Raw genomic sequence first — 26,171 nt, 5'->3', positions numbered from 1 at the left:
CCGGGTGCGGCCGGGGCCGCGCCCCCCGCGCTCCCTCCGGCCAGGAGATTCCCCTTCAGACCGGGGACGTGGGTTACTGAATTCCCCTCGTCTGTGGCAACTTCGCCGCTGGTAAGATGTCGGGCGACCCTTCTGCCAGGGCAAAAACCGCTTTTCTGCCCTAACACGGGGCTGCGGTGCCCGGGGCTCACGCAGAGCCGGGGGACAGCGGGGCAAGGGCTCCTCTCGGTTGAGACCTCCCACCCCTAACCGCGATGGAGAAACGCCCCCGCTCCCACACTGGGGCCACAGGGGTGGCAGGGTGTAAATCCATAGGGGCAGACGGATGTATATCCAGCGGGAGGAGAAAATCCAATTTACGGCGGCGCAGGGATGCTCGGGGGAGTGAGGCGGAGAGTGCCGGAGGCTGGTCCAGCGCCGCGGCTGTGCAGCGCATCCCGCATCCCGCTCTGCTCCTGGCCCCGGGAAGTTTGGGCCACACACAGTGCGTACGAGGCATTTCCAGCTGGGATTTCTGCTATGGAAAAGCCCTGCAACAGGCTTTCCGGCATCCCGGGAGATGCTTCCCGCTGGGTTTTATTGTCTGGGGTGGTAGCCGGCACAGGAGGGTGTGGGTGAAGGGGATTGCAGACAGCTCCTCTGGGAGCAGCAGGATGGAGCGGTGTCCCCAGCATAACGTGCCCTGCTGGGTTGTTCTGCTCGCGGGGCTCCGGGATGGGCAGTCTTGGGGTGAACCCCAGCATGATGCGGGAGGAGGGACCCCATCCCAGCCCCACAGCAGTGCTGTGACCTCAGCACAACCTCGGGGCCGGGGCAGTGCTGCCCTGTGCACCCGTCCTGTAGCAAGAGAAGCATTTTAGGCTCCAGGAACTCGCTCACAGGATCTGTGGACAACACGTTTGCCACCCACCTCAGGGCCCTCCAGCATCCAGCACATCCTGGCAGCTGGAAAACCTCTCTGCTCCTGCAAACGCCATGTCTGGCAGGGAGACCAAAGAAATCACTGTCATTGATTTTTCCTCTCTTGCCTGACTCAACCTACTGCCTTGGAGGAGATTTTTTTCACCACCACCACCCCTGGATGCCAGGGAAATCTACAGGAGGTGGGCTGGGGACAGGCTGGCATCGAGTAACTGGCACAAGGAATTCAGAGCAGCCCCCTGGGGTTGAACCGCCGGGAAGAAACGTATTTTGGGTGGCTCTGGTGGGGTCACTGGAGGATGTTGGGTATTTGAAGAGCTCATTCTGGGTTGCATTCAGTGCAGACCCTCTGAAGCATGATGCTGGGGTCTCTCTGGCGGCTCTCTGAGCAGCTCTGTGCTGGGCTATGATCCCTCAGAGAAGCAGATCTAAAAAAAGCAGGGTCACAACCCATCCTCTCCCTGAAAGGCTGCAGGAGTGTGTCTGCCCAGGCCGGTGGCTCTGCCCCAGCCCCAGGCAGCAGAGATGCTGAAAAGGGGCATAAACCGGAGCAAGTGTGCTGCCTGCAGGGAGCGAGGGCTTCCCGAGGCAGCCGGGATCTTCCCCGCAGCCACCTTCCATGAGTGGTTTTCATCCATTAATTTCTCTAATTGCTTTTGGAAATCACAGTGGCGTTTTTCTTTGGTAGCATCCCAGTGAGGTGCTGAGCCAGGCTGTTCCTCAGGGGTGGCTCGTGTGGGTCCCCCACAAGCACTGCTCACCACTCCAAAGCCAAACTTCTGCTCAGAAGGTTGGTGGGTCCCATTTGCGCCAGAGAAATCATCTTTCCAGGTGGAAAAAACACCAGAACCGCTGTGATACAGCGAGGTGGCGACAGCTCAGGGCTGCCCACATGCCATTGTCCCTTGCAAACCTCTGGCATCACCCGGGGGGGACACAGGAGCCACTGCTCTCTCTCCCTCTCAGGTTGGCCAGGATGGGCTCAGTGGGAGCCGAGCGCTTCAAGGAGCTGAGCCCGGCGGCGACGCCGGAGGGGAACGTGGTGATGAGCTTCAGCTTCGACAGCTACCAGCTGGAGGAGGACGAGCTGCAGCGGGGCAGCCAGGCCAAGGGTGTCCTGACCTTCATGGAGCCAGGTGAGGGCAGGCACGGCCCGACATGACCCACAGCCAGGAGCCGGGTTCCCCGCTGGTTTCCCACCCACTTAGGAGCTTCCTGGGATGGGTTTAATAGCCACAAATAGCCTGAAATGCCACAAAATTGCCCAATACCTTTTTTCATCCATTTTTGTACCCATGAGAGCCACCAGCACATCCCGTGACAGTGGGCTCTGCAGGCTGGCAAGGAGTTGAGGATTGGTGCCCTGGTTCTCCTGCCAGGCTCACCCCCAGCCTGCAGCTTCGTCTTTCTCCATGCAGGACTCAGGGATGCTCCTGGGATTCACCCCAGCCCTGCTCCACATCCTGAGGCAGCCCTGTCCACCCCCCCACCTGCCTCCACCCCTCTGCACCTTGACTTGTGCTATTACCTGCAGTGCCTGGCTCTAAGCTTGTTTAGCTGCAATTAAAATTCATCAGCCCCACAAAGCCCAGGTGTTTTCCTGCCTCCTGGGTGTCCCACTGAAGGGTCTTTATTTAGAGAAGGAGCTTCTTAGAGCTGGGGCTGTGTATTTGTACATCTGCAGGGTGCTGGGCTATTTCATCACCTCAAGGCTGGCATCTGACATAGGTCCCAGGGGTGCAGCAGTGTCACTGTTACATCTTTTTCTTTCACCTTTTGGGGCAGTTTCTGAGGACCCTGAGCCCCAGGATCGATACCATGGGATTTATTTTGCCATGCTGCTGGCTGGGGTGGGATTCCTCCTGCCCTACAACAGCTTCATCACCGATGTGGATTACCTGCACCATAAATACCCAGGTAGGTCTGGAGCCGCTCCAGCACTTCCCTGACACCCCAAACCTGGAGAGAACTCATTCCTGTTTCCAAGGGAGCTGACCTCCTGTTCCCCCATCTTCTGCCTCTCTGTAGGGACCTCCATTGTCTTTGACATGAGCCTCACCTACATCCTGGTGGCCTTGGTGGCCGTCATCCTCAACAACGCACTGGTGGAGCTGCTGAGCTTGCACACCCGGATCTCTGTGGGTGAGTGGGGTCCCTGCACCCCCAGGCAGTGCTGTCCCTGTGCTGTCCCCCCGCCACCACCTCTGTCTCCCCCCACAGGCTACCTCTTCGCCCTGGGGCCCCTGCTCTTCGTCAGCATCTGCGACGTGTGGCTGGAGCTGTTCAGCCGCAGACAAGCCTACGCCATCAACCTGGTGGCTGTCGGGGTGGTGGCCTTTGGCTGCACAGGTATGTGGGAGAGCAGCTGGGCTGAGACAGGGCAGGTAGGAGTGGGAAACATCCCCATCCCTGAGCTGCTCTGCTCTGATCCCTATAACCCTCACAGCCCTACTCCATCCCCTCCACATCTGTCCACTGTGGGACTGGCCAGGGGCACCAGCACCAAACCATGACACCAGTGACTGACACCACTGATCCAGGCCACCATGGTGGCATCCCAAACCCCCACATCTGGTGGCCACTCTTGGTGGGAACAGATACAGTGAAGCATCCGGGGAGGGAAAAAAGGCCCTCCTGCTTTTGGGGCAAGGAGGCTGGTGCAAGGAGCAGCTCCCAGTTGGCACAGCACATGGGTTCCCTCTGGGGTTTCTTCCCCCTTCCCGGAGTTTCGGCTGCAGCAATAATTCCCCCTTCTCCCCTCTGTGCATCTCTCCTGAAGTGCAGCAATCCAGCTTCTACGGCTACACGGGGCTGCTGCCCAAGCGCTACACGCAAGGAGTGATGACGGGCGAGAGTAAGTACCCACAGCCACTGACCATGTCCATGTCCCACCACATGGACTTGCACCTTCTCCTGGGGCCCCAGAGAGTCACACCTGGGTCCCCACTGGCTCCAGCACAGCCCAGATGGGTTGCCAGCAGGTCAGGGACACCCCAGGGTGCTCCCAAGCACTTACTGGTTTCTAAGTCCCTGCACTGCCATGCCAGACGGGAGGTGGGGATGTCTGCTAGAAGCTTCATCACCCAAAATCACTGCTGGTGACTCCTCCATACTGGGAAGCATCACATCCATGTAGCAGGGGCTGATGGGGATCCCTGAGCCGGGATTCAGTGGGGCCCAGCGGTGACAGCTCTCCCACACCACCAGGCACCGCTGGGGTCATCATCTCGCTCAGCCGCATCTTCACCAAGCTGCTGCTGTCAGACGAGAAGGAGAACACCGTCATCTTCTTCTTCATCTCCATCGGCATGGAGCTGACGTGCTTCATCCTCCACCTCCTGGTGAAGCGCACCCGCTTCGTCCGCTACTACACGGACTGTTCCCGCAAGGGCCTCCCCGAGAGCCGCGGGGCTGGCGACCCTGGCACCGGCTACCGCGTCCACCATGATGTCACCTCTGAGGACGTCCGATTTGTAAGCCAAGGGTGGGTTTCCCTGCTGACTCCTGGGGTTCTTCACCACTGCACCTCAGCACTGCTGTCCCCTCTCCCCTCATCCAGGAAAACCAGGAGCAGGGGCAGCCGAGCTCCCCTCGGGGCAGCCCCGGCCCTGAAGCTGAGCTGGCTGGGAGTGGCACCTACATGCGCTTCGACGTCCCTCGGCCCAAGATCAAGAGGAGCTGGCCCAGCTTCCGAGGTGAGTGGTGGGCTCAGGGGCAAGCCATGCCCATGGGGTGGGTTTGCCACATTTTGTAGGGTGGGATAAATGATTGGTAACCCAGAGTTTTGGGGCATGATCATCCCCAAGGTTGGAGAGGGCCTTTTGAAAAGGGCGTGGAGTAGCAGGACAAAGGAAAATGGCTTCAAACTGACAAGAGGACAGGATTAGATGGGCTATTATCAAGAAACTCTTCCCCATGAGGGTGGTGAGGCCCTGGCACAGGTTGCCCAGAGAAGCTGTGGTTGCCTCATCTCTCTAATCGTCCAAGGCCAGGCTGGATGGGGCTTGGAGTAACCTGGGGTAGTGGAAGGTGTCCCTGCCCATGGCAGGGGGTTGGAACTGGATGAGCTTTAAGATTCCCTTCCATCCCAAACCATTCTGTGATTCTGTGATCCCTTTCCTAATGATGTGCCCAAAACTATGAGGGAAACTCATCTCTGGAAGGCACGCCTGGGGGTCAGAAAAGGCTCTCAGGCTCTTCAAGGGGGAGGCTGCAGTTTTGGCTGAGCTGTGCTGCCTGTCTCTGCCAGACATGCTGCTCTACCGCTATGTCGTGTCCCGCCTCATCTGGGCCTACATGCTCTCCATCGCCATGACCTACTTCATCACGCTGTGCCTCTTTCCCGGGCTGGAGTCGGAGATCCACAACTGCACGCTGGGGGAATGGCTCCCCATCCTCATCATGGCCATCTTCAACCTCTCTGACTTTGTCGGCAAGGTAGGAGAGAGGCCAGAGACAGCAGTGGGGGTCTCTCCTCCTTTGGTGTTCTCTTTCTAAGCCACTTGGCTCCACCAAGGGTCATCTCCACCCATGGGTGTCTAACCAGCGTGAGGCTGCTGCTTACCAGCACAGCCAAGGTTGGGTTCCCACAGCAGTTGGTCTTCTCCACAATCTTGTCTCCTTGTTGCCCCATTTTGGGCACGGCATGGCCCTCCCCAGCCTCCTCACCCTCCGCAACAGGGTCTCTGCCTCTTGCTGCAGATCCTGGCTGCCCTGCCCTATGACTGGAGAGGGACCCACCTCCTCGTCTACTCCTGCCTCCGTGTGGTCTTCATCCCCCTCTTCATCATGTGTGTCTACCCCAACGGGCAGCCCACCTTCGGCCACCCCGCCTGGCCCTGCATCTTCTCCCTCCTCATGGGCATCACCAATGGCTACTTCGGCAGCGTCCCCATGATCCTGGCCGCAGGCAAAGTGAGCCCAGAGCAGCGGGAGCTGGCAGGTAGGACCAAGCCCTCCTGGGAATCCCACATGGTGTGGCCAGAGCACCCTGACACCCCGTGTCCATTCCCACAGGGAACACCATGACCGTGTCCTACATGACGGGCTTGACACTGGGCTCGGCTGTGGCGTATTTTGCCTACAGCCTCACCAGCACCTCCCACAGCACCTGTTTCTACACCGAAACCTCCAATGGCTCCTTCACCTTCGGGTACTGAGCCCTGGGGTGGGGCTGTGGGGACACAATGGGACCTGCTGCCCACCATGGTCCCCAGCACCCCACATGTCCCTCCTCAGGGAGGGAGCCTGGAGCCAGAAAGCCGCCCCAGGGTGGACAAGGACTGGTATCCTGTCAGCACAGGGCTGTGGCATCCTGAAACGGTCCTTGCTGCCCAGCCTGGCACTGTGCAGGGCCACTGCTTGGGGTGACATTCCTCCCACCCCATGGGACAGTTCTTGTTGCTTTTGGGGATGTCCCCATCAGCAATGTGCAGCTCTCCAGTGAAGGCTGGGGATCTTCTGTTTGCGCCAAGCCATTGACAGGAGGAAGAAAATACTGCCAAATCCCAAAGGGAATAGAACCAGCACTGGGGAGGAGGGTGATGGAGGGCTGGTGAAGAAGAAGAGGAGAAAGAGAGGAAGGAAACGCTCCTTCAGTCCCTGGTGGCTCTGGGAAGGTGGGTCTCAACTTCCATTGACGGTGCTGCAGGTTTTCACCAAGAAAGGCTTGAAGTAACAGTCCCTCCCTAAATATGCCAACCGCTGTGTGAAAGTCCCAATTCACTTCTGATGGTTGGGGAAAAAATGTTTTTTTTTTTTTTTATTGTGTCTTGTTTTACCCCCCCCTGCCTGCAAGAGCAGCAGGTCTTGCCTCCCCCCACCCCACACTGTGAATCTACCCCATTGCAAGGGGTGGAGGGGGGGGTCTCAGGGCTGCAGCACTGCCAGTGCCATCCACAGGCCACTGCTGAGCTTGAAAATTTATTGCACAGGACAAAAGTGAAGCTGATTAAATAATTAAATGTCTTTGCTGGTTCTTAGCTGTACCACTGGCACTGGTGGCACTTGACTGCTGGTGCTGGGCTGGGCTGGCAAACACACACAGGGTCGTGCCTGCTGCCTGTCCTGTTGGATCTTGCGGTGCCCCTTGTGCTGCTCCCCTTCTTCAGGGCCCTCTTTGTCACCTGGGGTGCCTGAACTTGTCACCGGGTTACACCAAACCCCTACCAGCCTGCAAACTGCTGTGGGCAGCACACGGGAGAGGGCATGGGCCAAGAGGAGCAGAAAGCAGCAGGAGAAGGTGCCAACGGCACGTTTTGGGACGGGCTGCACCTTGCTGTGCCAGTTGGCGGGTGCCACCTCCCAGGAAATCAAGCCCAAGGAGCCAGCGAGTGCCAGGCCTGGCCCCAACCCGGCCCCCGCAGCACCATGCCAAGTTCCTGCCTGTATGAAGTGGAGTTCACACCAAAAAGAGCAAATCCAGCGTTTCATCCTCAACACATGGTGCCCTGAGTGTGGCGGCAGGGGGAGGACTCACACCTCCAGCCTAAAGGCCCCGTCCAGCAGACACCTCTGCTCCTGTGTCCTGTCCTGTCCATCGGTGCCACCACGTCACACAGACGGGTTCTCCCCAAAAAGCCACCAGGCACCTGGGTTCTGTCTTTCTCCAGGGCAGGGGCTGAGCCAAAAAGCCATCGTTGCCACCAAGGGGAGAAAAACCCTGCGGTCAGGACAAGTGAGACAAAGAAAGATGCTTCGTTGGGTTGCTTTTTTTCAATTAATTTTTTTTTTTTTATGAAAAAAGATCACACGGAGTTCTCCAACAAACAGAATGCCAAAAAAATTGTTTTAAACAAAACATAAACAAAACAAAACAAAAAGACAAAAACCTGGCTCTCCTTTCCTCTCGATTGTCTGAAATATCCTTGTGTTCCATAGAAGGCAGTGGGTTTTAAGTGCTTTCTATTTAACATTAGCATAAAATCTCTCTCGCGCGCTCTCTCTCTCGCTCTTTAAAATATGCTCACACAATTTGCTTCTAGAAGTACAGTACACTTTGAGCGTGGGGGGTGTGCCTGTTCCCAGATCATTTACAATCACAATCCAACAGGAAATAAAAAATAATATTCTAAACGTCAGACTGTGTTCATTTCTGCCGTTGTGGGTTTTTTTCTTTTTTTGTTTTTTATAATTTCATAATTTTTTTCACAGTTTTAAAAAGTTTATATTTATATATATATATTTATATTTATATTTATAATTAAAAAGGGTGGCCCAGGGTGGAGATGGTACGAGCTCAGCACCATGTGGTTTGTTTAAAGGTCAAGGGGGAACTCTGCGGGGCTGTCCCTCTCCCCTGAGCCCCGGCCTCCAGTCTCTGGTACGCAGCCGGCACCAGCGTGGAGAGTTTCCAATCTGTCCTTGGCTAAAGCGTCTCCCCACCCAAGCCTGGGCCGAGCCGGGCCCCGCTCCACGTCCCAGTGATCTGTAGTGCGAGTCGGGAGTTGCAAAGATCAGTGCGTCTCTTGGAGTTTTGTTTTAAGTGCAAGGATGGTGCATCGTTCTCAGGTGTTCCCTCTTGCCAGGTGTAACCCTGGAGCAGCAGTGGTGGTGCTGTGGGTCTGGCGTGTGCCCAGTGGGAGCTCAGCTCCTCCATGGATGGAGGAAGCTGAACGGTGCCGTCCCTGAGCCCAAGGTGGCAGCGGGGCTCTGGCTGTGGGAACGCCGCAGGCAGGCACAGCCAGGTTCACACACTGTCCCCATTCCCTTCAGATGATGAGCAGAGGCTTCCCAGCAGCTCCACGTCTCAGCTCAGGCCAGGCATGGCAGGTAAAGCTGGGTGAGGGATGCCAGAATCCAATGGCCTGTGATCTTCTCTCCTCCAAGCACCGAGCAGCAGCTTTTCCCAGTCGATTCCTGCTCCCTCACTGCACGCTCCAAGACAAGGTCTCAGTTTGCCACGTGTCACCCCCTTGCCACCTGCTTGCTCCCTCTAGCACTTCTGCACGGCAGAAGGGGTACAGAGCTGCAAAGGGTTCAGACTCTCTGTTCAAGGCAGTGGGAAGGCAGCATCCCAGATTGGATGTTGGCTCCTCTTCCACCTCGCTCCTTCCAGCCTGGAGGATTCTCTTCTGCCATCTCTGCGCTGGGGCCAGCCCTGCCCCGTCGTGCTCCACATGCTGCCAGAGGGGCCTCCAGGGAAAGGGAACGGCAAAAAGGCGCTGAGAGGATTGAGACGAGGCGCTGAGAGAGACTCATCTCCTTTCTCTTTCACCCTGTCCTTCCTATAAAGGGTCATGCGAAACTAAGCAAGAAAGGGAATATAAGGACGGAGAGGAGCGCACGCAGAAGGCAAGAGGGTCCTTCCACGCGCGGGCGGCTTCTGAGTTACTGATGGAAAAAAATGACACAAAAGGGATCCCTCCTGCCGGGGGGTCCCGCTGGTGAAATGATCACGAGACCCATGTGCTTTCCTGGACCAAAAGGAGGAAGGGAGAAGTTGGTCAAGTGTCACCTTACTTAAAGCCACTTCCAGAAGAGCCTCAGGGTTCAAGCACCACCACCACCCCCCAATGGCACCTTCCTCGAGTCCTGTAACTGCTTCCCCAACCCCCTTCTTCAGCCCTCTCCTTCCTCCTCGTGTCTCTCGCGCTCTCCTGTCTGTAGTGTGACACAGAAATGAGCATTGAAAGAAACAATCATGTCGTCTGAACAGGCACGTCCTCAGGTTTGTCCCATCCCTTCCCAGGGGGTGGCATGTGTCCCCTGGGCGGTCAGCAGATGACAGGGACCCCGTCAGTGTTGAAGATCATGCCCGTGGTGGGCTCGTAGGTCCCTGCAAGGTAGTAGAGGTCCTCACTGTCTTGGTATTTCTTTGTCTTTAGCATCTGCTCATATTGATCCAGACCAACAACAAGACACTTGTGTGAGATGGTCTGGACATCGTTTTCATCCACGTGAGAGGACTGGTAGAGGGCTCTCTGCACAACAGGAACAGAAGGAAGGAGGTGGGAAAAAAAGGAGCCATTAGATCTCACAGCATTTACAGCACCATCTTCAGTAAGTAGGAAGAACACCCATCATAATGGGACAGGGCTCTGCTCACACTCAAGAACCTCTCATTGATCCCAACAGCCAGCCCAGGGGAGGAACACTGGGAATCTGCACAGGCCCATGGACAGCCTGGACAATCCCTCCAGCCCACTGTACCTGAGCCCTGGCTTTCATTCAGCTCCCACTGATGGGAATGCTGCAGCTGCCAAGCACATATACAGGGGAATATGGAGGCCAGGAGTTTGTCATCCTCCCTCCAAGGATGCAAATGAAAAGATGGGTGCTGGATACCAGCTCCCTGTTCCTCCCCACACCCAGCACTTGCAGCTATTCCCACCCTCCCAGAAACATCCATCCCAAGTCCTGGGCACTGCAGACTTGGCAGCCAAGGCAAAAATCAAGAGCCAGAGAAGTTTGGGGGGCATTTCCCAGCAGTATTTATTTGTTACAGGGTACCCAGCATTTCCTCCCAGCCTTCCACCACTCTCACCAACCTCCATAAAGTCCTTCCTCTGGTTGGATGCCTGCAAAGCTGTGGACAGACTCCTGCCCGATTTCTGATCCCAGCGCTGTGCCCAAGAAGAAAAGAGGAAACAGAAATGAAAACCTGGTGAATTTGTTGTTTTTCCATGCCATCACCTCCTGCCCACCACTTGTGCTTTTGGAACTTCAACCCCTGCCCACTGCCACGGGAAATAAATCCTGCTGTAAACCACCCCCCACACATGTGCAAAATTCAGTGTTTCTGAGCACTAGGCCCATCATTCTTACACTTTAAAGACTTGATCTAGCTCTTGACACTCTTTTCAGACCAACACAAGAGTCTTTATTTCCTACTATGAAGAAATCCACCCCTCTCTTGTTCAAGGGGCCAACACTGGGCTTGCCCACACCATAGGCAGCCCCCACAAAATGAAAGGATGGGGCCAACCCCTTCAGAGCAGCAGTAACAAACTGGGCCTTGGGCGTTTTCCTCATCGTTGTAAACAAGAGGGAGCAAGGAGCTTTGCAGCCCTCTCAGCAGAGGAAACCAGCCTACCTTGCCTTCGTTGAGTTTCTTCCCAGGGTTGGTTTCTTCTGGGTGATAAAACCATTTCACTCGGACCACCATGTTGTTCCCCCAGGATTCCCACATGCTCTGGATCCGGCCAATGTAGGGCAGGTTGGGGCGGCCGGCGGAGAGGAAAACCGCGCAGTCTCCAATGCGGATGATCTCCTTGCCCCGCACGATGGCCTTGTAGAACAGCTTCCTGGCCTTCCCTTTCATTCCTCGTCTCTGCCAAGAGAGGATCACGCAAGTGCTCAGCCAGGGATCACCCATGTTTCCCCCACACACCACTGTTTGCCCTGTCTCACCGGCACCCCTTTGCTGTTGGCAGAGCCACAGTATTCCCACAGGAGTTGCGGCAGAGGAATACACCATGCAGGATGGCTTCCCCGATGCAGTGAAAGCCAAACCCAATCTCCCTGCCAAATGAACACCTGGCACACCACGCCAGCAGTTCCACCACCCCAGGAACAGGGGAGGAGGCACCAGAAGGCAAACTCTGGTGCTGAGAGAACTACAGAGCATTTACCTGTGTGGGTTTCCCGAACCACTTCCACAGCTGCCGTGCTGGGAGGAAAGCGGCGATCTTGGGCCTGTTCTCCACAGAGGGCAGGCGCTGGCGCTTGGCCAGCTCCTTGGTGGTGGGCAGGTGGATGCCCTCGCGCTTCTTGGGCCGGCTCTTGTTGCCGCTCTGCGGCGGTGCCGGCTGCTGCGCTGGCTGCTGCGCTGGCTGCTTCTGGCTCTGCGGGTGCGAGGATGCCCGGGACTTCCCTGCCTGCTTGGTTTGCTTGGGTGGGAGGGTTTGCTGAACTGAGGAACTCGGCTGGGCCTCGGCTACTGGCTGCTGTGCTGGCTGGTTCTGGCTCTGCGGGTGCGAGGATGCCCGGGACTTCCCTGCCTGCTTGGTTTGCTTGGGTGGGAGGGTTTGCTGAACTGAGGAACTCGGCTGGGCCTCGGCTACTTCATCGTCAGAGCTACAGGAGGAATCTTCATCTGTAGTAGAGGAGGAAGAAGAGCTGGAGCTTGATGAAGAAGAGGTTGATGAGGTGGAGGAAGAGGAGGAAGAGGAAGATGAAGAGGAGCTGCTGCTAGAAGAGGAAGATGAGGAGGAGTTGGAGGAAGAGAGAGGGGTGGATGCTCTTGAGCTGGCTGAGCTGCTGTCCTGGGCTTCCCCTCGGTTCTTCTCAGCCTCCTCTTCTCCCTCTGACTCCGAGCTGCTGTCGCTGCTGTTGCTCTCCGACTCCTCCACAGCTGCTGGAGCTGCTGCCTTTTCTTCCTGGTCCTTCGAAGCAGTAAGGCTCTCTGCTGAGGCATCGAACTTCCCTCCAAAGCTGGCAGGGGAAGGGTCTCCCTCAGCTGCCTTGGCTCGGGAAGACTTCTGCTTGCCCTCCACACTCACTGCAGCGGAATAGCCCAGCCCCAAGAGACTCTTCCCATCTCTGCGACTGGCCAGGTTGGAGTCCTCCAGCATCCTCATCGCCTCCTTCATCTTCTTTGTCTTTGGAGACATCACACCCTCATGGTCCAGCTTGATGAGGATTTCACTGTCATGCTTCCTCTGAGCCTTGACCATGGTGCCAAACTCTTGTATCTCTTCTGTGGGCCTCCCTTTCTTGGCCTTGGCTTTGGACACCGAAGCATCACTGGAGCCGAAGGCTGCCAGCGTTCCCGGGAGATCGCTGTAGGACTCCGTGCCAAGGATGCTGCCGAACACAGCAGGCTGGTAAGGGGGTTGTGGGGGGCTGTGCAGCTTTGTGGAGATCTTCATTTTGCTGGCTTTTGACCGCTTTTCCTCTGTGGGAGCAGGAGAGCCTCCAGTGGGCAGCGGTTGCGATTTTCGTGACCCCTTCATGCTCGGCTTGCCCAAGCAGGCCGGCTTCTCTGGGACTGAGGAGGTAACAGGTGAAGACTCCACCTGGTCCTTCTCTTCAGGCAAGGCAGCCTCTTCTGCAGAGGAGAGGAAACACAAAGACACAATGTTATCCCTCCAGATGGGCTTTATTAGCTCAGACAGAACTAGACACCAGTGCTGACTGGTCTCTGGCCAAGCATGGCTTGTTCCTGCCTGCTCAGGTACCCCCAAAGGGATACAGGGGGTGTCCTCACTGCTGACTGAACAGCCTGGCCTGGTGCCAGCACTTGTGAGCAGTAATGGACAATGCCCAAGGGTGCTGCTTCAACTTCAGGAGAGCCAAACTACAAATCTCCTGCACCTTTGGCCCTATTGACGGCTGTAGATATGCTCAGCTGAAAAAGGGACTCTGCTCCACATCCCTGACTGACAGAAGGAGGCTGTCACAGCACAGGCCAGCTTCTGAGCCTGCCTCCTGCAAACTGTAGCCACAGCAGAGAGAGATGATGCATGGGTGCTCTGCACTCAAGCAATGCATCCATCCCCATCCAGATCCTGCTCCAATCAACAGCTCTAACTTGGGGAGAACAGTGGGGAACTGTGCAAGGATTCCCTCAACTCCAGGCCTGGCAGTGGTGGCACCTTACCAGCTTTTGCCTTGACACTTGGCTTTCTCCCTCGCCCTTTGCCCTTTGACACAGGCTCCTCTGACCCCAGGGCAGCTCCCTCTTTTCCTTCTCCAGTGTCTTTGCTGGATTTACGGCTACGGCGCTTGGTGCTGGGCACCAGAAGGGCAGGGGAAGGCTCAGCACCTGGAACAGGTCAAAGAGATGTTCAAATGCAGTCAAGTAACACATAAAACAGAGACATGATACAGGGAAAGTATCCCAACCAAATCTGCAATAGGGACTGGGCCTTTTTCCTTATGGGTGATATCCCACCCCAGCTCTGTGTGTCTGTAATTGATGGTGCAATCTTTGTCACTGGAAATCTGTGAACTTGTCCCAAAATCTGAGGAAAATGGCCCGAAATTCCATACATTTCAGAGTGGGAAGTGTCTTGCAAAAAACTGAACAGCAAGACTCACACTGGATCTTGTAGTCAGGTGGGAGAAGCCGAATGTGAGACAGTGGGATGCGTCCGGTGTCCCCGTCATCAAACTCTACTGTGATGAGATCACCATCTTCCTCCAGATCCAGGGTTCCTGTGGGATGGGCAAGCAGAAGATGGGATTAGGAACAAACACCCAAGTACAAACCCCTTGTAAGGGAAGCGGGGACATGAAGAAAGACAGGGGGACTGCCCCAGCTCCAAAGCATCCCATCTCCACCTTTCCTAGGCGGTGCAGGGAGGGCACAGAAGGCTCACTCTGCAACGGAAAGTCCCTGATAATACTAAACCAGCCCACTCAGTGTGAAATTCCCCTTCAGCAGCACTGCTCCAGAACGTAACAGCCATTCCAGCTCGACGTCCCACCTGTCTCCACTATCTCCCTCTATTCTTGCAGAAATTCACTTCTCTCCTTTCACTGAAATATCTTTTTTACCTGCATTTTGTAACTACTCTCAGCCATCATAAACTGCTGCTTTTCACTTTCTCCAAGAGAAATAAGCTGTGTTCTCACCCTCTCTTCTTGCAGCACCATTACTGGTTTATAAATCATTAAGTAATTATTCCCTTTTACACATGTGGTGTGACCAAGAGCCCAAAAACAAGACCAGCCATGGCAGAATTGTCCAGAGCTGTTCACCAACTTTTTCATGGGACCAGATTGGGGAGTTATGTGTCAGAGTGAAGTTGTGAGGGTCCAGGTGATTTAGAAACCTCCACAGCCTCAGAAATAATTGATGCCTGAAATAAATTCTGACTTTCTGAAAAGTATTAAATGTCCTTGATATATTTAAGCTCCTAAATTGCTCAAACCTCCTCCTGAACCTGCAGGATGTTACTAAATCTGCATCATTAATGAGAGGGGCATGACCTGGAAGAGAGAACGGGCCAGGCTCTGATCTCCAGGACACTCACAGCAGAGCTCAGGCCTTCCCCAGACAAGCCTGACATCCCTGAGGACGCACAGGACTGAGGCATCCCAGGTTCACAGCACAGAGCAGCTGGAGTGGCCTTACCTCGGACAACTGTCCCTGGGTAGAGGCAGCGGTACTGCTGGCTCCAGTAGGCTGCAATCCTCGTGCCCTCGGGCAGGAACCGCACTGAAGGGGGTTTCACGTCGATGATCTGCTCAGGGCAAGAGGAAGGCAATTACTGACCACCCTGGCACCAGCACAGACCATCCCACCACACCTGGCATGGAGCAAAGCAGCTCTGGAGAAGGCAAGGGACAATTTTCCTGCTGGGGAATGGCCTTCTGTCTGCTCACAGGGCAGCATGAAGGAAGGACCATCCCTGCTGGAATACAGGACTAGTGCCTGCTGCCAGTGGGGGAGCTTGGCCAAGGGGCAGCAAGTACACCAAGGGGAGCTCTGCCCACACCGGCCATGGGGGCAGGACCAGGGCATCCCTGCAGCTGGGGAAGGACAGAGCTTCCAGCTAGCCTTCCCCAGCCCAGAACAGGGCACGGGCACCGAGGACAGGCAGCCTTCAGCCTCACATACCGCTTCCTGCAGGAGCTGCTCCAGGCAGTAAATGTGAGGACGGTTTCCCCTCTCGCCTTCCACCACCACCCGGTATCTGAAACACAAAGGCTCAGTCAGACACAGCACACAGGAGACACCACCCCAACCAGGTAACGCCTCCCTCTGAGGATGTGAGAGCACTTAATGAGAGATAATTGGATTTCCCTCAGCACTGATAAACCAGACTGAACTCTCCTTCCCTTCCTGCCAGACTCCATCAGTCTTTGGGCAGCCAGCTCTACACAGCCCCACAGTGACCCATCCCCATTCTCCAGCAGATCCCAGGTGGATATAGCAGCCCCTCAACTCACATGTCTGGTGAATGCACTGTCTTGACATGGCCGGCATAGAGCAGCTTGTCATCCATGGGGATGAGGACACGCAGGCCATCTTTCAGCTCATCCTTGTCAATGATGCACGAGCGGGGAGCTGTGAGGTGTTGGACCAAAATGAGGATTAGAGAGCACCACACAGGACAAAGGGACAGTGAGGGGAGAAGAAAACTTCATATTCCCAGCATCACTGTCCCCTAGGAAAAGGTCAGTAAGCCATTTGGAGAAAGGGCTCTCTCTCTGGCTAGCTCTTGGTAATAAAAATTAATAGTGATAAATAAGTCGTCCCCCCTCTTGGTAATAGTAACATACCAGTAAATGAAAATAGGGCAACTCAGAGACTGGGCTTCAACTAGATGTCACAGTGAGCCATGATGATCAGGCTTAGTTTTTATTGAATTGACTGAAAATGTGGTATCTCCACCCCAAGGACTCATGGCTCTGGATGAGGAATGTGTGAAAGCAGCACAGCTGTCCTTTGAGCAGCCCTGGGAAACCTGCCCAGCTCCTCTACATGCAAAATCCTGCCCTCACCTGGTGTGGATGGCCGCTCAACCAGCATGCTCAGTGGGATGTTCTCATCCTCTGAGAAGCTGCTGTCTTGGTTGGGTTCAAAATCTTCCTCTGCTGCCATGCTCTCCATGAGCTTGCTGACAGCTCCTCCTTTCCCTCGGTTCTGCAGGGGAGTAAGCAGCACATCAGCTGGATCACCACAGTCTGATCCCACCTCACCTTCCTCCAGCAAGAAATAACCTGAGGATATCGGGACAAACCAGTCTCCACCCTCAGGAATTGTTCATCTCACAAACAGTTAAGTGGGTGTACCCAAACTTTTTCTGCCTTCATCCCCAAGCATCACCAGCAGTTGACCAAAAGCCATTCCCCACATCCTGTCTCCTGGAGGTTGGGAGAGATGCTGCAGAGCTGTAGTTTTGCTCTGCATTCACCACAGTGCTCCTGAGCCTCTGCCTTCACTGAACAGGTGCCAGGCATTGCTCCTATTTCTTTTCCAATCCCCATGATCTGTTCCTTGCTGTTATTCGCAGACCATAGCACCACACTCAGAAATCGTGTGAGAAGACAGCAATGTGTGTTATGAGAGATGACAGGCTACAGCAGTGGAGCAGAAAACAGCTGTGACCCAGTGCTGAGCAAGGCTACTCCATCACCATCTCCTTGGTCCTTGCTGTTCATGCAAGCTCTCCCTCCACCCCGTGGCAGCCTTAGAGAAAATCCTGCCTGCTCCTGAATTTGGGGGACGAAGGCAAACAAACACCAGATGGTAGCAGCAGGTACTACCTGAGAGTGTTCCTTGGATTTTAGGCTTCTCAAACCAGCACTTTGCCTGTAACGCAGTCAGCAAAACCTGCACCTCTGTTTTCCCTCCCTCACACTGCAGCAGTCCAGGATACAGGAGGGCTCTGCCAGCCACCCTCCAGTCCAGCCACACTAGAACCAGCCCCTCACCTCTTTTTTCACCTCCTTGGCTTTCACCTTAGCTTTGCTCTTCTTGGTGGAGCCCAGGGCACTTGCCAGGCTGACCCGAACATCTGAGGGGGAGCTGGGGATGCCAGGAGGAGACATGGATGAGGAGGAGGAGCAGCAGGGTGTTTCTTTACCCTTCTTCCGCTGCTAAAAATAAAAACAAAACACTTCCATCAGTAAAGAGAAGACTGGTAAAGATCTGGACCCAGGGAGAGGGAAAAGGTGGAGCAAGGCAGGCTAGGCACAGGTCAGATTATGTTCAGCCAGCAGTCAGTTCACTGCCCACATCACATCCTACATCTCCCAGCTCTGCTCTCTGGCTTCACACATTTTGGGAAGAGATTTTCATTACCCTGGAGAGCAACTCCTGCCCATCAAATCTTCCTCCAAAGAGCTCCAAGAAGATCCCAGTTGGCCTCATGTCACAACTAACTTGTCTAACTCTCCCCATCAGTGTTCCTCCATAACACTGCCATGAACTGAACTGGAGCCAGAGCATTCAGCTGAGATGAAGAGCCAGTTACCCAGAGATCACTGTCACCCCCAGACAGGGACAGACCTCAGAAGTCACCATATAAAAGGTGAAGAGCCTTAAAGGCCAGTCTGGGGGCCAGAGGTCAGCAAGAGGACAAGTTCATGCAGAGAGTGGGAGATCACTGACTCCGGCCACACAAACAGAAAGGATTTGGGACTTGGAGAGTGACAGAATCAACCAGCCCCATTCAAACATGACATGTTTTTACTCCCTGCAACTCATCTCCAAGTCTGACAGAGCCTCCGGGTGTACATGGAGCTGACAGGGGCGACAAACAACTACTGAGATAGGACTCAACCCTCCTCTGCCTTAGTGGAGTTAATTGCCCTCCCCTCACCTTCAGCTCCCAAGCATCCCAACGCCAATTTGGCCAGCACATTCCTCACCTTGCTTAGCTCCTTCCTCTCCTTTCCCTTGCTGCCCTCCTTTTTGGGGCTCATGGGGGCCCCCTTGCCACAGCGCCCCGGTTTGGAGACAGGGGTGGAGCTGGCAGGCGCCGTGGATGTCAGCATGGCCGAGGACGTGGTGGCGTCGTGGAGGAAGATGCGCTCGCTGCGGCGCCGGTTCCACAGGTCATCATCGCTGGCCTCCAGCCCAAACTCAAAGCTCAAGTCCTTGGGGGATTTAAATTTCTTCAGCTTGCGGCCTTTCTCAGACCCCAGCTTGGCCTTGTCAGCGCTCCCAGATCCAGAGTCCAGGCTGCTGGGGGCCTGGCTTGGCGGGACGCTGCTGGACTCCAGCGGCCCCTTCTTTCCACGCAGCAGCCCTGAAGGCGACTTCTTCCTGATCTTGATCTCGCTCTCCGAGTCAGTGTACTCGAACTCTGTCCCTACGTGCAAAGGATTTAACCATCAGTTAAAGCCCTGGCTGAGCCAAGAGGGGACATGTCCTGCTGGAAACTTCTGGGCTCCATGGGAGATGCTGTGCCTGTTCAGTAGAACTCTTGCTTGTTCCCCTTTCCAATCCCCACATCCCTCAGACCTCCATTTCTGACCCATAAAACACTGTGGAAATTCCCTGGAAATAAGCCTGCCCTGCTCCAAACCAGAGCCCAACCATTCAGGCAGTGTGGTTCAGTATGTTCCCTGCCTCCATTTTCTCCCTTCTCCCACAAGCAAGACCCCGGAAGCTCTGAAAAGATACTTTAACCTGCTCCTCCCCAAAAAGGAGCTCCTCAGCTGAAACCAAGCATAAATCCCACAAGCTGATCCCTCCTTCTCTCCTAGTGGGAGCCCTCTCCAGTTTCACCTTTGTTTCAGGAGAACAATGTCTTTTAAGAAATGGAATAAACCCATATTTCAAGCTTGTTTTTTTCCCATTGGCCAACAGACACCACAGATCTTTTTATTGGCTCAAGTAGTCACCTTAAAGTGAAGAGAGGTAAATGATCTTTTTGTCTGTGGCAAATGGAATTCCCCTCACACTGGCCTCTGCTAAGCACCACGGGCACAGCAGTACCCAGGGGCCTGAAATACTGTAGTAATGCCAAAATGTTCCACACCTTCACTGAGTTCCCCTGAACCTGATAAAGGAAAGCAAGATCATGTTTCCAGGGGTGGAAGAGAAACTGAGGCAGCACCTACACACCCAGCAATATGGGCAGGAGGGTAGGCAAACAACATTCACGAGGGAAAATGAAAATGCACATGGCACAAGCAAGGAAAGCATCTTCTCTTGATCCTTCTCTCAAATACACTCACTTCCCTGGGTAAACTCAGCCTGCAGGAAACTGCTCTCATCTTCCACCCAACTCTCCTCCCCTGAGACAGCCCCAGCATGAACAGAAAAGGAGCCAGTATGTCAAAAACAAAGCTGGAAAGGCTCGAAATGAAAAACCCATTGGAAATTAAAACACTCCTTCTCCTCTCTCACTACTGCATGAGGTAATTTCTAGATGCTTCCAGTTTCAAGGAGGGCAGGTTACAAGACAATAAATTCTTAACAGGGGCTGTTGAAACAAGTTGGCAAAAGCCTAATATAGCATGGAAACAGTGCTAAAACAAGCCAGGCTCCCGAGGAGGACATCATTTTCCATTTTGAAGCATGCTATAAATTCCATTATCACTTAATAAATATTAATAGAGAATTTATAAATGGAACCCATATAGACCTGTCTAACCAGGAACAATGTCACCAATGGGCACTTGTGCAGCAGGGCATGGGGAGGGGAAGAAATGAAACTCCCAACACATTGAAACTGAGACACACACAGGGCAGAAACCCAGATTCTGGCACTGCAAACACATGAGCAGAGGAAGGAATGCTTGTTTCAAGTCTCACTGGCTGGTTTCTATAAGGAAGCTGACGGGATGGGCTGATGGAAAGAACTTTTCTTCTGCTCAGGTGTCTCTGCTTCCCTTGTGTATCCAAGATCAGCTGCATTTAGCACATACTTCCTTCCCTAAAATCTAACAGCACTTCACTGCCTTCTGCACTCTGTCCAAGGGGATGCAGCATCCCACTGTTTGCCTTTGCAGCACGTCTTGTTCAGAATTTGCCCAGTAGGAGAAGAGGAAACTTTGACGAAACCACAGCTGTCCCTAGGGAAGCCATGGCTGGAGCTGCTAACCTGCCATGTCCCTGACTGGCCACTTTCTCCACCTTCAGCATCAGGACAAAGCAGCCAAAGCAAAGAAAGGACAGCTCAGTGTCTGGGTACACAACCTGCTCTCTTGCAGCACAGCTGGGACCTCACACACCTTCCACCTTGCACCCACAGCACCACCCCAAACCACGGAACTCACCCATCAGGCTCTGCCGCTCCTCCTTCTTCTTCGCCTTCTGCTTGGCCTCCAGCTGGATGATGGAAAGCGGAGGGGGAACGATGGGGCTGGGCATCGCGCTGGCAGCAAACCTGGCCAGAAGGCCCAGGCCACTCTCATCCAGGGCAGGTGACGACAGCCTGTCTGTGCCATCCGTGCCATAGTCCTCTGCTTCCTCCTCTTCCTCCTCATCGTCGTCCTCCTCCTCCTCCGAGCTGGAATCTGGCACGCAGAAAACAGGGAGCCCATTACAAATCGCACGGAGTTGTGCAGCAGCCGTATTCCCAACCCGAACCGCAACTCTGCTGCTGCTCTGTGCCCACCTAAGTGGCACTGAGCCACCCGGGACTGAGCCACAAGATGCTGGCCATGGACACACACGTGTCCTTGCAGCCATAGAGCTGGTGTCACCCTGCCTGCCACCACCCTGGAAGGACACAGCAATACAGGGTACAGCAAAGACGACCCATTCAGGGCAAGGGAGGGAAGAGCAGGGTGTTGGCAGATTTGAAAAGGATGCCAGGCACCCCTTCCCTACAGCTTTCAGGAGGAATTAAAAGCTTCATTCCTTTGAAAATCCCAACCTTGGAGCTGTGGGATTCCCCTCCCGCCCACCAACACTTCCTCCACAAGGAAATCCATTAGTGTAATCAGAACCAGAGATCAGCATGGAAGGGGAATACCAGAGAGCAGCCTGTGCCATGGCGGGAGGCAAGGGGGACACAGGGAGGAGAAGGGGCAGGAAGCAAAAATGCAAAGAGGGGGGGAGAAATAATAATTTGAAAGCAATGGATTTGGAATGCATAAGGGAGGAAAGTGTAGGTAGTGTTGGAGACAAGGAGCAGTGTTTAAACACTCTGCCTCAGAACTCTCCGTGCCTTTCATTTCCCTCTCTACAGCTCAGGATAGGGAAGCCTGGCTCAGCACAGGCAGGAAGAGCTGCCCACAGCCAAAATCTAATTCTGGCAAAGAAATCAGCCTCACTGCCTGCCTCAGCTGACACCTGCAGAGCAGTGGGCTGGGGGGTTTCCTCTAGGGTGTGCATACAGCAGGTATTTTGGGGGTAGATGCTCCAAGAGTGGCACCTCTCCCTCCCTACAGCACTTCCCAAGAGTCTCTCAGCAGCTCAGAGGCAATTAATTTTAACAGCATCTCATCCAGTGAGTGGGGGGAAAAAAGCCACTTCACAAATGCACATATACCACACACACACTTATACACACACATATATGAGCACAAAGATCTATAAAAATATATATATATATAACTGCAAAAAGCAGGTCTGGAAAAGATATTTCATTTCTCTTGAAATTGAGGGCTTAAGTAGGATCATTGAGACTGCTGGAAAATTTCCACCACTAGCAGGAGCCCTGTTCTGAGCCCACTCCCCAGCTCCCACCAGCCCCTATCCCTGCGTCTGAAATCCAGCCAAATGAGAAACCAGATCCCTTCAAAATGAGCTGGAATGAACAAGAAAATCCTTTTCTTTTCACATACGCCCTCTGGGATAGATAAAAACGTCCTCAACACTTGGTTGCTCAGAAAAAAAAACCAACAACAATAACACAAGTGTTATTTTTCCATGATATTAGAAAGAACAAGAATATCAGAAAACAATGTTCTCATCCTTGTATTTTATCAACTGAGGTAACTGGCAGCTTTTTTTGCCTTCTTTTTTATTAACATGGACGGTTCATCTCTGTAGCATACATCTGATAGTCACAGAATACTAATTTTTAACTGCATAACAATCCCTTCCCCATTTCGGTTGCTCAGACTGGCTCCTTGTGATATAAAAATGCTACTACAGTCCTGCAGTCAATACCAAGAAATCCACAGCCATGTTCACTCCCTGCATAAAAACCACATGCAAAAGAAAAAATCCACAGCAAACTGGGATCAGATTCCTTCCCCTACCAGAAAACAGGGCACAACTACTGGTTTTATATCACATTTTGCCAAAAAGAAAACGAATCCAGATGAACTTTATTCTGAGACGTGAAAACCACCTGCCTGAAAAGCAGCAAAACCATGCCTGAGCTCAGTGACACCCTGTGGGGTAGCAAGACCTTCTCCATACATTCCATCTAGCTCTGAAATTCAGCAATTTTCAGCAAAAATGGGGAAAAAATGAAAAAATCAACCCGTACATCCCCTCATGCCAGACCTGAGAGTTGGCTGAGCGGAGAGTGGCTCACTGAGCAGCTGGGGAGGAAAATGGGGAGAAAAAAACCGGGAAAGTTGACAGGAACATGACCAGTCCAGCCCCAGTGGCTCAGCCACATCGACTGCCCAGCAGCACCATTCCTTCAGCACTAGCAGGCTGCATGTGCAAGGGCAAAAGGGCGCCCAGCAGCTCCAGTATTTCAGAAGCACTCAGGTAAAACAGATTTAAAAGCCAGGATGGCAGTGGCTATTCCTCAGGCTACAGAAAATATAGGATACAGTGAGGTGCTGGTGGTTATTCCAATGTCCTGCTCATACACGGCGTCACACTACGGAAAGACAACTGAAGACAGTCCCTTGTCAGCATTTTTACCACAACACTTATATTTTTATCTGCAGGAGATACAATTTCCAGCCTGAAAATAACCTCATTTTAACACATTCACAGCACAGCTCTATCCTCCTCCACCTCTCATGGCGAGGATAGATCTTGCTAACCCCACTCCACATGCACAACACAATCCCTGCTCCTCTTCTTTCTCATTTTCCAAGGGACAAAAAGTAACAAATGAAGCAAAAAGAAGACATTTGGGGCTCTGCTCCAAGCCCACATGCTTCTAAACTAAGTCCCAAAACTTCTGGCCATGGTGGCAAGTAAGCTGCTGGTGCTCTCTGTCCATCTGCACAGCTCCTTGGAAAGACTGGTGCCTGTATTTAATGGGAAACAGGAGCTTTACTCCTACTGTACCCAAACTATGTGTGGGTTTAAAATTAACTATGCACAGATGCCTTTACACAATTGAAGCCTCGGTATTTTTTTTGTCCTGAAAAGGGGATTTTTAGCTAGCAACAGGGAAAAAGACATTTAAAAAAAAAATCATTTTTTCCTTCAACAGTAATTCTGTTAACACTGAGAGAGGGTAAGGGAAAAAAATGCTCAAAGTTAAAAATATCTTTTCTAATTGACATTTTTAAGAGCATGTATATGTGTGTATATACCCACACACGCAACCACACGTGTACATACAACTCCACAGCCAAAACAAACAATACACTCGTATTTAAATGCTACTGATGCCAGATAAACTGGAGCCAAAGATTTTTTTTTTTAAATTTTTACCTGCATTGAATTAAAACCCAAACCCAGTTAAAAATACTAAGTTTTCTCATTGCTTTTAACAGCTAAGCTGCCATGATATTTTACTGTAGGAGAGCAGTAAATGAAGATTTGTTAATGATGAACAGAAATTGGTTAAGCAATTTGGTTTTTAGAGACTGATGTATGTAACAAGACGGGTTGAGGAGGGTGTGAAGAGGAAAGGTTGGGGAAGGGAGGGAGTAGAAACACACACTTAAAACAGTCATTTCACATTGTAAAAATAAATAGCATGATTTTCTCATAACACCAAGCAGGCCTACAGCATACAAAGCAGGCTAAGTACAGGCAGACTTTAGACAGCTACTGGGTCATTAACATCTGATTTCTGGGATCTGTCCAAATTCTGGAGGTTACTTATTTTTGAGTATCCAATTTAAGACTGTACCTTTCTTTTTTTTTTTTCCCAAATAAGCCAATTCTCAAAATTGGAAGATTTTTCCCCCTGATATGTGCTGTGCTGTTGACTCCAGAAGTGCCTGTGAAAAATTAAAAAATATTACAACTATCACATGGGAATATGTAGGGAACTGGTTATCCCTCACTGCTTTTTTTTTAACTGGGGAAAATTATCCTCCAAGTCAGGAAAAAGAAAACAGAGAAGAAGGTACTAAATTCTTAAGGAAAACAGAGTATGGAGGAGAAGGACTTACGGGTCTTTGGTTTCAGAAAGCTCAAGGAATTACCTATCCTGGTGGGCTTTAGCCCACATTAGCAGTTTCCTCTCCAAGGTCACTGGATTAAAAACCACAAGCTGTGCCTCTTATCAGAATGGCAACGTGATGTTTGGTCTGTAAGAAAGCGAGTCCCCCCCCATCTGTCTCAAACCAGATGACAGAAAACAGCTAATCCCACCTCTGACACAGACACTGCAGGGCCAGGGCCAGGCAATATCCCTGAGAGGGGAACATTTCTGCACCGTGGCCCAGAAACCTTTAAGGCTTGCATCTTGGACCCATCTGCAAATCCTTGCCCTGGCTGGGCTAAGGGGTTCTCCCAAAGAAGTTCTGCAAACAGCAAAGCATTTCTGGAGTCCTCAAACACACACACACACACGTGCAAACCTTCCATGTGAGACTCTTCATGGACAGAGGAAAGTCAAAAGTGGACAGCAATCATCTTCAAAATTAAAATACCCAAGAGAATGCAAAGAGCTACGTGTCATTATTCATGGAGGCAACATCGAAACGTCTGAGGCTGACAGATGACATAAAGAAAAGTTATTTTGCCTACCTACATAACAATGGTCAAGGTTCAGGTTCATGGCTAGTGACCCTCGCTGAGAAGTGTCTGCCCTACAACCAGCCAACCACTTTGCTTCTTTAGTGCAGCGTGAGAGCAAATGCAAGAGACCGACACAGACATTCAAAGCATCATGGATAGGGGCAGGGGTGAAAGGGTTGGTCAAGCAGCTGCAAGGAGAAAGCGAGCACTTCTAGAAAAGCTGAGGTTATTAATCGGTTTAGTATTCAGGGAAAGCCATCAGAAACCCTATTACCCAAATATCCCTTCAAGAAATGCTTCTGACAAAAAACCAAAAAAAAAAAGAAATTCATTTGCAGGAAAAAACCCCCAAATTGTAACCAATAACCCCTTCCCACCTCCCTCTCCCGTACCCACCTCCCACCCCAGGGGGTTTTGCATCTTTGGTTTCCCCACCAAATCCCCCAGAGGGATTTACAATGCATTTCCCCATTTGTTCCAGATTCCCCAACCTCCTCCCATATCCCCTCCCCTTCCCAGATTTTATCCCGTAAAACTGGGATTTTTAGTTTATTTTTTTTTTAATAAAGCAGACAGGTTACTTGAAAAATAGACAAAGGGACAAGTTACCTCTCTGCTTGCCTGGAGCAAACCCAAAAAGTAAACCCAAAACCCCCTCAAGAACTTGGCACCTAAAAGGGATTGATATCCTCAAAATTTCCAACAGCAGCAAAACAAACAAAGAAAAGATGCAGGAAGGAACAGGGAAGGGAAGAATGGAAGTTAACGCAGACTCTTCATGGAAATGTGGCAATCTCAGCCTTACATAAAATCCACTATCCCCACAACTTTTCAGGTTCTCTAAAGAACAATTTTTAATTTTTTTTTTTACACATATATTTCTCTTCCAGGTTTTCTTTGAAATGCATTGGTGGGTCCAGCCCAGAGCCACATCAAACCAAATCAACATTCTGCATCTTTCTGCCGTGTTTGACAATTCTCTTTTTTACACTTTTTAGCTTAAATTATCTTTCTTTGGAAGGAAGAAAAACCAAACAGGTGCAGGGAGGAAATTAACATCAAA

General features: G+C 52.5%; 2 protein-coding genes across 5 annotated transcripts in view; one reads left to right on the top strand and one right to left on the bottom strand.

Moving 5' to 3' along the window:
• Positions 1-8,000, top strand: part of SLC29A4 (solute carrier family 29 member 4) — a 17,972-nt gene extending 9,972 nt beyond the window's left edge. For 2 of the 4 annotated variants that reach the window (XM_017734091.1, XM_017734092.1), the window contains 10 exons: positions 1,888-2,057; positions 2,707-2,838; positions 2,950-3,063; positions 3,142-3,270; positions 3,701-3,775; positions 4,129-4,394; positions 4,481-4,616; positions 5,171-5,358; positions 5,623-5,863; positions 5,938-8,000. In XM_017734091.1, coding sequence (XP_017589580.1) covers positions 1,888-2,057; positions 2,707-2,838; positions 2,950-3,063; positions 3,142-3,270; positions 3,701-3,775; positions 4,129-4,394; positions 4,481-4,616; positions 5,171-5,358; positions 5,623-5,863; positions 5,938-6,080 — 1,594 coding nt within the window. In that variant the 3' untranslated portion in view covers positions 6,081-8,000. Of the gene's footprint in view, positions 1-6; positions 1,104-1,887; positions 2,058-2,706; positions 2,839-2,949; positions 3,064-3,141; positions 3,271-3,700; positions 3,776-4,128; positions 4,395-4,480; positions 4,617-5,170; positions 5,359-5,622; positions 5,864-5,937 lie in introns of those variants that run through there. The other 2 variants (XM_017734090.1, XM_017734093.1) reach the window with 2 other exon arrangements.
• Positions 8,001-8,993: 993 nt separating this feature from the next.
• TNRC18 (trinucleotide repeat containing 18) overlaps positions 8,994-26,171 on the bottom strand; it is a 38,160-nt gene continuing 20,982 nt past the window's right edge. The window contains exons 15-28 of the mRNA XM_017734289.1: positions 20,545-21,116; positions 18,187-18,629; positions 17,248-17,412; positions 16,315-16,456; positions 15,760-15,877; positions 15,428-15,503; positions 14,942-15,050; positions 13,903-14,019; positions 13,463-13,627; positions 11,802-12,910; positions 11,493-11,699; positions 10,955-11,191; positions 10,410-10,484; positions 8,994-9,842 (exon numbers count right to left, since the gene is read on the bottom strand). Of these exons, the coding sequence (XP_017589778.1) occupies positions 9,636-9,842; positions 10,410-10,484; positions 10,955-11,191; positions 11,493-11,699; positions 11,802-12,910; positions 13,463-13,627; positions 13,903-14,019; positions 14,942-15,050; positions 15,428-15,503; positions 15,760-15,877; positions 16,315-16,456; positions 17,248-17,412; positions 18,187-18,629; positions 20,545-21,116 (3,742 nt within the window). The 3' untranslated portion in view covers positions 8,994-9,635. The remainder of the gene's footprint in view (positions 9,843-10,409; positions 10,485-10,954; positions 11,192-11,492; positions 11,700-11,801; positions 12,911-13,462; positions 13,628-13,902; positions 14,020-14,941; positions 15,051-15,427; positions 15,504-15,759; positions 15,878-16,314; positions 16,457-17,247; positions 17,413-18,186; positions 18,630-20,544; positions 21,117-26,171) is intronic.

This window comes from Corvus brachyrhynchos, unplaced genomic scaffold, assembly GCF_000691975.1.
Source record: "Corvus brachyrhynchos isolate BGI_N302 unplaced genomic scaffold, ASM69197v1 scaffold5, whole genome shotgun sequence".
In the NCBI taxonomy this organism is placed as follows: domain Eukaryota; kingdom Metazoa; phylum Chordata; class Aves; order Passeriformes; family Corvidae; genus Corvus; species Corvus brachyrhynchos.
This window is presented reverse-complemented; position numbering and strand designations above follow the sequence as displayed.